The 11,375-nt window shown below is 39.8% G+C and overlaps 1 protein-coding gene across 1 annotated transcript in view; it reads left to right on the plus strand.

Moving 5' to 3' along the window:
• Positions 1-9,198, plus strand: part of Cgas (cyclic GMP-AMP synthase) — a 10,467-nt gene extending 1,269 nt beyond the window's left edge. Inside the window, exons 2-5 of the mRNA XM_055602502.1 lie at positions 2,535-2,754; positions 5,039-5,281; positions 6,086-6,188; positions 7,128-9,198. Of these exons, the coding sequence (XP_055458477.1) occupies positions 2,535-2,754; positions 5,039-5,281; positions 6,086-6,188; positions 7,128-7,470 (909 nt within the window). The 3' untranslated portion in view covers positions 7,471-9,198. The remainder of the gene's footprint in view (positions 1-2,534; positions 2,755-5,038; positions 5,282-6,085; positions 6,189-7,127) is intronic.
• The last annotated feature ends 2,177 nt before the right edge of the window (positions 9,199-11,375 follow it).

The following is an 11,375-nucleotide window of genomic DNA, read 5'->3' on the forward strand; positions in this document are numbered from 1 at the left end:
CCTTCCTTCCTTCCTTCCTTCCTTCCTTCCTTCCTTCCTTCCTTCCTTTCTTTCTTTCTTTCTTTCTTTCTTTCTTTCTTTCTTTCTTTCTTTCTTTGTCTCTAACAGCTTTTTCTTTTTTGATTCATCCAGTTAGCTTCAAGAAACTAATATTGATCGCTAGTTTTTCTTAACACTCTGCTTTGGAGGAATTCTGGACCCCGAGGAGTCGTGGTAGGGAGGATAGGTGACCTTAAAGCAGTGGGAAAGGCCTGCACCCAGTGTGGATGATGACTCTGCTCTGGCTGAGCGGATGGAGCCACCTTTCTTAATCCTTCCCCAACTATATCCTCTAGAGTGAGTCCAGCCATTCCAGAGACCCTGGGACCACTTGCAGTTAGGGCAGAATTGGATACAACCAGTTGGGAGAGGTGGCAGGATACTCAGGTGAGGGTCCTTCTCCCACCTCCTTCTGTGAATGAACAGTCATAGAGCCTAGCTCTAATGACCTTTGGAGAGCAGGCTCAGCTGAATTCCTGAAGATGGTGGCAGTGTGGCTCAGAGGCTAGTCCTGTATAACACAAGTGCAGATTACAGGAAGTAGATCAAAATGTAGTGGTTCTATACAAATATTGTGATAACTACTAATCCCAGCAGAGAGGCAGAGGCGGGTGAATCTGTGAGCTCCAGGCTAACGTCATCTATAGAGAGAGTCCTGGACAGCCAAGGCTCTACAGAGACCCTGTCTCAAAACGAAAACAAAACAATACAGATAAATAAAAAAAGAACGAACCACAGCAACTTGCAACATGAATGGATTATAAAATAAGCTAATGCATACAATCACTACAATAAGGCAAGAAAAAGAAACCATAGAATAAGATTGGAAAAGAGACAAAAATTTATATACAGATAACATAATTATGCACAAACTATTAAAATAATCAGTGAATTAGCAAGATTAAGGGATACAAAACCAATAAACTAAAAGTAATTACTTAAATGTGTCAGCAAGAGCAGCACAAATGAAGTGAAAACAGAATAAAAACCAAATAGGGGGCAGGAGAGATAGCTCCGAGCTTAAGAGCATTGGCTACTCATCCAGAGGAGCAGGGTTTGATTCCCATTCAAAACCACCTGTAACTAGGGTTCCAGGGTATGCGACACTTGCTTCTGGTTTGCACAGGCACCAGGCACATGCATAGTGCCACACACACATGCAGGCAAAACACCCATATAAGTAAGATAAATAATTGCTTTTTAAAAGGCACAGCTCACACTGATGAAGGCTGTGTGGTATTTTTACTTACTTCATTCTACTTTACTATTTTGCTTTAATTTAATTTATTTTATTTTATGACAGTGTCTTATGTATCCGAGGCTGGCCTCTAAGTCTTTGTGTAGCCAAGGATGATCCTCCTGACTTTACCTCCCTAGGCTGATGTTATGCCATCATCATACTTAGTTTATACATTGCTGGCATTGAACCCGAACCCGGAGCTTCAGTCAATGCTCTGCAAAATAGTTTACCAACTGAACCCTCTCCCTAGCTCTCTGTGGTATTTAATATTGGAACGGTATTTATTGTGACTGATATGATTATTGATGAGAACATGAAAAGGGCTTTTTATTGTTTTGTTTTTAGACAGGATTTTACTCTGTAAGCCCAGGCTGTCCCCTCAAGCTTGTGGTTCTCCTACCTGAGTCTTCCCAGGGTGAGGACTTCGGGTGTCACCATTCCAGCCCCAGCACACATCTGTGGCCACTATGGCAGGAATGTGTATTTTGTGATATAAAAAGGTAACACTGAAAGTTTTCTAATTTTATTTACAAAAATGTTTTTGGTGACCGTCCTTGTTTTTTGAGATAGAGTCTTACTATGTGGTCCTGGCTGAATGAAATTCATTAGGCAGACCAAGCTGGCCTCAACTCACAGCGCTCTGCCTGTTTCAGTCTCCTGAATGCTGGAATTAACCTCTATTCCTGGGATTTTGATATGTAAAGTTTATTTTTTTTTTTTTCCCTCTGTTGTGGTACAGTTTTCCAGAGAAGCAGTCCAAGACCAGAGTTCTTTTTGTGGAAGGATTTTATTTTATTTAAAAAATATTTACATATATGTCATTTATGTGTATGTATGGCTTATAGGCACCCTCTGCACAGAAACCCGTGCAGGCCAGAGGAGGGTGGCATATCACCTGGCACTTTAGTTACAGGTGGCTGTGAGCTACCTGACGTGGGTACTGAGAAGCAAACTTGAGTTTGGGCCTCGCCAGGAGTATGCCGTGCATTCCAGGTCAGCCTGGGCCACAAACAAAACATACATGATTGTTTGTGCTTAAAAAAAGGGAAAAGAGAGAATTTGCAATCTAAAACCAGTAATGTGGTATGTAGCCTTCCTGTTCTCAGGTGTGGTGTACCTGTTCTGAGAGGAATACATATTGGGGAATTGCTTTTCAGTGTGGAGTGTCAAGTGAAAATTTCAAGGCTTGGGGGAAGCAATTGTTTGGAAAGATTTTACAAGGAACTATTTCCGTGTTATTTTTACTATTCCATAGATTTCTACTCCTAATGAATTTGATGTTATGTTTAAGCTGGAAGTCCCCAGAATTCAGCTACAAGAATATTATGACAGTGGTGCTTTTTATCTTGTGAAGTTCAAAAGAATTCCACGAGGAAATCCTTTTGGTCATTTTTTAGAAGGGGAAATATTATCAGCTACCAAGATGTTGTCAAAGTTTAGGAAAATCATTAAAGAAGAAGTTAAAGAAATCAAAGGTGAGATTTTTGGTTTTGCAGATCTGCCTTACTGCTCATATACACTCCTCTTCTCAATTCTGAGTTCCTATCAGCCCGCCCCATCTGTATCTCTCCATCTCTCTCCCCAGTGTCTCTCCCCCACCCCATCTGTGGGCACTCCTTGGAGCAGTCTGCCGCCCACTCCCAAAGCTCCCTGAACTGACCACACTACCTGTCCTGGGACTGTTTCCACACAGGGTATAACCCCTAAGAAAATAGAAGCAGTCATCAAAAGTCCCCCCACCAAAAGAAGCTCAGGGCCAGATGGTTTTAGCTCAGAATTCTACCACACTTTCAAAGAAGAGCTACTACCAAAACTCCACAAAATATTCCACAAAATAGAATCAGAAGGAACACTGTCAAACTCATTCTATGAAGTCACCCTAATACTTAAACCTCACAAAAGACCCAACAAAGAGAATTTCAGACCAATCTCCCTCCTGAACATTGATGCAAAGATATTCAATAAAATACTCACAAACTGAATCCAAGAACACATCAAATACATCATCCCCCATGGCCATGTAAGCTTCATCCCAGGCATGCAGGGGTGGTTCAACATATGAAAATCCATCAATGTAATCCACCATAGAAACAAACTGAAAGAAAAAAAAAAAACACATTATCATCTCCTTAGATGCTGAAAAAGCATTTGACAAAATTTAACACATGTTCATGTTTAAAGTTTTGGAGAGATCAGGGATACAAAGCACGTTTCTAAACATAGTAAAGACAATATACAGCAAGCCTATAGCCAACATCAAACTCAATGGAGAGAAACTTAAATCAATTCCACTGAAATCAGGGATAAGGCAAGGCTTCCCACTCCCTCCTAATCTTTTCAACATAGTTCTTGAATTCCTAGCTAGAGCAATAAGACAACTAAAGGAGATCAAGGGGATACAAATTGAAAAGGAAGAAGTCAAAGTATCACTATTTGCAGATGATATGATAGTATACATAAATGACCCCAAAAGTTCTACCAGAGAACTCCTTCAGCTGATAAACACCTTCAGCTAAATAGCTGGATTCAATATTAACTCAAAAAAATCTGAGGCCCTCCTGTATACAAAAGACAAACGGGCCGAGGAAGAAATTAGGGAAACAACACCCTTCACAATAGCCACAAATAACAGAAAGTACCTTGGTGTGACTCTAACCAAGCAAGTGAAAGACTGTATGAGAAAAGCTTCAAGTCTCTGAAGAATGAAATTGAAGAAAAATCTAAATGAAAATTCAATTACAGCATTTCTGTCGTGACAACTTTGGAGTTTTTGTTTCTTTAAAAAACACTGAACTACACTAAACCTAATTCCTTTCATGAGAAAGTTTTTTGTTAATTTTTTTCCATAAAAATGTCTCATTGAATTTCTTTTTAAAGATAATTTCCATCTCCCCAAATCCTTTTGCGCTTTCAGTTAAGTAGCATCTGTAATTTGACTGTAAAATTTCCAACTCCATCTACATTTGCTCATCTCAGAATCTCACGCTAGCAACATTCCTAAGTGGATGAATAAATCATTAGCAGTTTGTTCCAAAAAAAAAAAAAAAAAAACCTCACAAAAATGTTATACAAGTGTGTTTCGTTTTAATCCCAGGTTTAGGAGATGTGAGATCACTTTGGACTGTCTGCAGCAGCTGATAGGATTTGCCTCGTGCTCTAGCCAAGTCATGGTTTTGCCAGGTGCAGATAGTTTCTGCAATTGTGTGATGTTTGGAATTCTGGGAACTTTTCAGAGTGTATATAAATGCTAGAGCCCCGATAGGCATGGTTGGTGGTCTTCAGGCAGGGGTTGTTTGCTGTTAGTCATGCTTCAACAAAATGAAAAAATAGATTCAGGGATCTCTCTCTCTCCCTCTGTCTCTGTCTCTCTTTCACCCTCTCCCCCTTTCCCTTCCTTCCTCCCTTCTGTTCTTCTTGATCTTATCTAGTGATAGGTAAAATGAGAATGGTGGTGGAGGTGGTGGTGGTGATAAAGGACTGGAAAAAAGAACCCACAAAGTTGCTGGTCTTTGTAGCTACATACTCCCAAACTCAAAGACTTTAGGAATACTTCCTCATAGGTCCTTGATAGAATCATGACCACATCAACAAATAGTAACTTGGTTACATGGTAAAACACTGTCTCATGGGGTGTAGTTCTGCATTGGGGCTAATGTTAATTAGAGCTTAGGGTAAGGATTTTAAATTACGTTCTGTTAATTTCTCATATTTCCAGAGAAAATGGATCAACCTTTTCTTTGCTTCAATATGTGTAAACAGATATAGATGTCAGTGTGGAGGAGGAAAAACCAGGAAGCCCTGCTGTAACACTTCTAATCAGGAACCCTGAAGAAATATCTGTGGATATAATTCTGGCTTTGGAATCAAAAGGCAGCTGGCCTGAGAGTACCAGAGAAGGACTACCCATCCAAAGCTGGCTTGGCACAAAAGTTAGGACCAAGCTAAGAAGAGATCCATTTTATCTTGTACCTAAGAATGCAAAACATGGAAGAGGTTTTCAAGGTTTGTTGAATGTAAAGGTGAATGGGAAGGATATAAAAGGTCATTAGTGTCATATGCAAAGACAGTAAGAGATCAACAGTCCACTAATGTGCTGGTATTTGAGAGCTGTCAGGGTAAACAGTCCACAACATGAGTATGGCCAGCTTGAATTGAGAAAAGTGTCTATTGTACTTGAGAGGGAGCCAGCAGAGGCAGGAAGAACAGGAGTGTCAGGCTGTCTTTGATACAAAGGGAGTTGCAGGCTGAGCTGGGCTTCATGAGACCCTGTCTCAAAATAATTCCCAAACCACAGCAAACAGTAATTACTTCACTTTCAAATGCCTACCGTTCAGTGCATCTAAATGTTGTTTCTTTTTAAGTGAAGTGCTGCCTTGGACTCAGACTGTTGTGGTTCTGCACCTTGGGGCTTCCCTTTGACCAGCTGTGTGACCTTGTGCTGGTTTTAAAGCCTCTTTAAATTTGTGTAGCAGCTCAGCTGTGCAAATCAAAGCTTATTGAAAGATGCTGGGAAAGTCAAACCATCGGAGAAGCAAAATATTAATGGAATAAATGTAGCACAACAAAGAGATAATAGGTCTGATCTTGGCTAAGTATATTAAGTCCCGCTCTCTGAATTTCCCCATTTAAGCCTACTTTGCTGTACAGTATTTACTTTAATAATAATTACTTTGTCTATCTGTGCACTTCTTTTGGTCTGTCTTCTAAAATTTCTTCAGGATGATAATTTAGTATAGGATCAAAATTTAGATATTGTTTACATGTGGCTGCTTTTTGTAGAATAACTTTCTGTTGTCTGAAACATAGGACAGACATGGCGCCTCTCTTTCTCTCATACTGAAAAATACATTTTGAATAATCACGGGACAGAGAAAAAATGTTGTGAATCGGGTGGAGTGAAATGTTGCAGGTAATGTCCTTATTTTTGTAATGGCAAATTACCTATGATATTAACATTTAACGCTTCCTTGTGCCATAGCTCAGATGTAAGCATGATTATTGCTGGGTTGTGTTGGGAGAAGGGTGCTTCTGGGATGATTTTGGGTAGAGAGCAAGGGGGAAGGAGAGACAGAAGAAGAAAAGAAGGCAGAGGAGAGATATTTTATTATATACAGATTATTTATAATATATACTTACATATGTAGGCATGTATACATAGATACATACACATATATAGTATACTTTTGGGGGATGGGGGCTTGGATCTCATGTGTAGCCTGGGCTGGCCTTGAACTCACTCTGTAGCCAGTGTTGAACAGTATTGAACTCATTGTGATCTTCCTGCCTCAGCCTCCCAAGTGCTGAGATACAGACATATACACTGCATCTGGCTGATTGAGTATTTTATTGTCATGGAAGGTGAAGAGGCCAAAGAATGACATCGGATAGTGGTGGCTGCTTTGGGATGGAGTAGTTGTGTTGCTGTTAGGGACTGACTGGCCAAACTTGACATCACACTTAAGTGGGTCATTTTTCTTGTTAGAATATAGACCGTCAAGAAGTCAGATTGAGTCAAGCAAGGTAGTACACATCGTAATCCCAGCTCTTGACTGGTGGAGGAGAATTAGGAGGTGAAGGCCAGCCCCTGCTACATGACAAGTTTAAGGCCAACCTGAGCTACATGAGACCCTATCTCAAAAAAATTGGAAACAAAGAAGAAAGTATGTTTTAAAAAGAGAAAAGACAGACAAGGCAGTGCACAACTTTAATTCCAGCACTATGCTTAGGAGGTAGAGGCAGATGGGCCTCTGTGCGTTCCAGGAAAGCCAGGGTTACATAGAGAGGCCGTGTCTCAAAAGAGACAGGTTGTGAATAAGTAAAAATGCATATCTTCTTTTTTATTTAACAGGAAAGAATGCTTAAAACTAATGAAATACCTTTTGGAACGGTTGAAACAAGAATTTCAAGAACTAGATGCATTCTGTTCTTATCATGTGAAAACTGCCATGCTTCACATGTGGACCCAGAACCCACAGGACAGTCAGTGGGAATTCACAAATCTAAGTTTCTGCTTTGATAAGTTTTTGATGTTTTTCATTGAGTGCCTCAGGACAGAGAAACTGGACCATTATTTTATTCCAAAGTTCAATCTGTTCTCTCAAGAACTAATTGACAAAAAGAGTAAAGAATTTCTGTTAAAGAAAATTGAGTATGAAAGAAACAATAGATTTCCAATTTTTGACAAGTTTTGAAATTACATATGTGTATTATAATTTGTGCGTTATGTGTTCCTAGGCCAGAGGTTGGTGCCAGATGTCTTTCTCAATCACACTTCACTTTTTGTGTATGTGTGTGGGGTCAAGACAAGGTTTATTTATATAGTCCTGGATGTCTTGGAACTCCCTTTGTAGACCAGACTGGTCTCGAACTATCCACCTTCCCCTGCTTTCAGAGTGCTGGGATTAAAGGCATGTGCTACCACTACCCAAAACACTTTATTTTTTTGAGACAGGATCTGCCTCTGAACCGGGAGCTCATGGAGGTGTCCACGTTGATTATCCAGTGAGCTCCCAGGGTCCACTTGTCTCTGCCTTCCCAGCCCTAGGATGACAGATGAACATCACCTATTTACTTTTACATTTTTGTCCTAATGCATGCAAAGCAGATACTGTAGTGACTAAACCATGAGCCCAGCCTGAAATTGTCTTTTGAAATAAAATTGGATTAAAGTGACTTAAGTCCACTGTGGTGGTGCATGCTTGTAGTTCCAGCACTTCAGAAGTGGAGGCAGAAGAATTCAGTGTGATTCTTGGCTCTATTTCTAGTTCAAGGATAGCCTGGGCTATATGAAACCTGCTTAAAACAAAGTACAAAGGAGCTGGAGAGATGGCTCAGTGGTTAAGAGCACTTACTGATCTTTCAGAGAACTTGGGTTGGTTTCTGGCACCCAATGATAGGGCACAATTGTAACTCCAGTTAAGGGAGTCTAGTATGATCACTATAGGATCCTGCTTGTGCACATTCAGACAAAAATTTTTAAGAGCTCCCAAAGAAAATGAAACTATAAGCCCATAATATGTCAAGTGTGTTGACCTTTATAATCCTGGCACTTGAGAAGCTGAGGTATGAAGGTTGCCATGAATGCAAGGCCAGCCTGGGCTACAAAATATGATCTTGTCTCAAAACAAAACCAAAAGCCAACAACAGTCACCATGAGTCACCATGAGATTTGGCCTGCTCACCCGTCCTGACTCAGAATGGTACGCATTCTTCTTTTTTCTTTAGGATGCTGGTCAGAACCTAAGGAGTCTTTTCTGCATGTTGTACCTCCTTACTCTTTGTCTTGAAGTTCCCCTCAACCCTGTGACACATACACTATATGGCCTTTTGTCTATCATGTGGCTGATGTCCTCTATGAATGCAAAACATAAGGCCCCAAAATGTGATTATAATTCAAATGTTCACAGCAGTCACTAAAATATAATCATTTTGTACTATTTCTTATAATTCAAATATAAAGGTTATAATAAAATGAATGTTTTTCCCCAAATAAATCATAAGTACTTAGTGAATATCACTTCTCACCTTGGATAAGTCTGCAGAAGGTTGTAGATAGACCATATTAAAAATGGTTTAGACTTTGTCCAAACACAAGATGTGTACATGGAAGCAGTGCCTGCCCCTGTGTCCCAGGGTAGGAAAGGAAAAGGACAGTTAGCTCTGCATCTCGACTTCAGGTGCTTTCTCATGTATGGGTAAGCCTAATGTATTTTTTATTTATTTTTATATGTTTTTACAAAAGCAATGGTACCTGATGGAGGAATGGGTGTGGACAGAGAATGACTCTCCTCTGCATTCAAGTAGCATCCCCAGTGACAACTGATGCTCTTGAACTTTTTCCAAGTACTTTGTATTGCTGTGGAAGCTTCTTTCTCGTTCTGTATTTGTTAGTTCCCTGTGTAACAATGTCTACCACAGGTTTGTCTTCACTTTTTTTGGTATCTTTAAATAAATAAAATTTAAAAGTTTTAATGTAGTTGAATTTATCAGTCAGAGTTTGTGCCTTGTAATTAACATCCACTGAGTTTGAACATCATAGAAAAAGTGTCAACATGGAGAGGAAAGGTTTGAAGACAATTAACAAGTAGAATGCCAGACTAAAAATAAATCCAGGCTCTACTTAACATCTTCAAATATGTCCCCCTCTCTCAAGTGGTACACAAAGCCCTGAGTTCAATTCCCAGCATGTAAATAAAGTAAAAAGAAAATTATAGCCCTTGAAATTCAGATCCTCTTTCCCTAGCCTCATCAGTATTTGGGATTATATTCATAAACTGCCAGACTGGACTTGCATTGCTTAAGTTCAACTCATGCTTAGATTTTGGACAACTGCTTGCTTACTGTTCTGATGGCTTTTAAAAAGAGACTTTACAGAACAGCTTTATTGATATATAATGCACTCAACTCAGTTTATCCATTTGAAGTGTACAGTTCAATGATGACCCTAGGCCCTCTGCAACAGCCAGTGTTCCTAATTGTCCAGTCACCCTTTCCATTCCTAACAAGCACTCTTGACGACAAAGCCAACTTCTCAGCCCCAAAGTATTGCCAGTTCAATGTCCTGGTTTGCAGGGTTTTTTTTTCCTTTTATTTTTTTCTTTTCCTACTAGGAATATAGAACCTAGAACCCCACAAATAATGTCAAGCACACTTTACAACTTTTTTTTCACTTTACAACTTTAAAAAGTGGGGTTTTTTTTTTTGTTTGTTTTGTTTTTTTTCTTTCAGTTGAAACAGGGTTTTTCTATATAACCTTGGATGTCTTGGACTCTTTGTAGACCAGGCCGGCTTCGAACTCACAGAGATCTGCCTGTCTCTGCCTCCCAAGAGCTGGAATTAAAGGTGTGTGCCACCTCACCTGTTTTTTTTTTTTTTTGTTTTGTTTTTAATGATTTATTTATTTGTAACAGTATTCTGCCTGCACACCAGAAGAGGACATCAAATCACGTTACAGATGATTGTGAGCCACTGTGTAGTTGCTGGGAACTGAACTCAGGACCTCTGGAGGAGCAGACAGTGCTCTTAAATGCTGAGCCATCTCTCCAGGCTGCTTGTTTTGTTTTTAAGGAAGGTTGATATAGTAGTTACTGGAGCTCTGAGTGTTCTTACATCATCTCAGTACTTGAGTACATGTCCTAGAAGACAAAATTAGAGAAGCTACCCAATGCCTGGATTGTAAAGAACAGTTGTCATGTTCAGAGAAGCAGGTCACTGTCCCTGTATTCAGCTTTTTGTGATTATATACAGTAAGACCACTTACCAAGTTTTTCTTTGCATGATCTGTTACAGTCAACGGGGGTCCAAAACATAAGTGGAAAACTTGAAATAATAAAAATATGTATGTTTAAAGTTATGTTTTTCTGAGTGACATACTGGAATCTTGGACCATCATACTCGAGTACCACAGTATCCTGCTCAAACCTTACTAGGGCAGGCATCACTCCTTTGTTCACTATATCCATGCTGTATATGCTACCTTCCCATTACTTACATAATAGCATCCTTAAAATTGTTTTAGATTCCTTGTGTACTGATGTTTTGCCTTAATGTTTGTATGTACACCACATGCATGCCTGTCGAGGCCATAAGAGGCTGTCAAGTTTCCTGAAACTGGAATTATAGGTAGTTGAGCTGCCGTGTCAGGGCTGGTAACTGAACCTGAGTTTTGCAAGAGCAAGAAGTGCTCTAAACTGCTGCTCCATCTCTCTCGCTCCTACACTTGCACAATTAGTCATCAAATTATATCATTGCAGTTCTTGTGTTGTTAAGCCCTATGTTACTTAATAATGGTTCCAAAATGCAATAGTAGGAACATGAGCAATTTACTTATGTCAAAGAGAAAGGCAGCTTTTAAGAAAGTAAAACAGCCTAGAGAGATGGCTGGTGGGGAAGAGCACTAGCTGCTCTTCCAGAGGACTCTGGTTCAGTTCTTAGCACTACAATAGTTTGTCTCTCTAGCTCTAGGTGTACTTTTCTTTTGCAGTGCTGGCGATTGAACCCTTGGTCTTGCACATGCTAGGCAAGCGGCCTACTACTCAGCTACATCCTCAGCTTCACGTTCTCTTAAAAAATACTATAGATAAAACATCTTTCTTAA

This window comes from Psammomys obesus, unplaced genomic scaffold, assembly GCF_907164565.1.
Source record: "Psammomys obesus unplaced genomic scaffold, mPsaObe1.curated_primary_1811, whole genome shotgun sequence".
NCBI classification, from domain to species: Eukaryota; Metazoa; Chordata; class Mammalia; order Rodentia; family Muridae; genus Psammomys; species Psammomys obesus.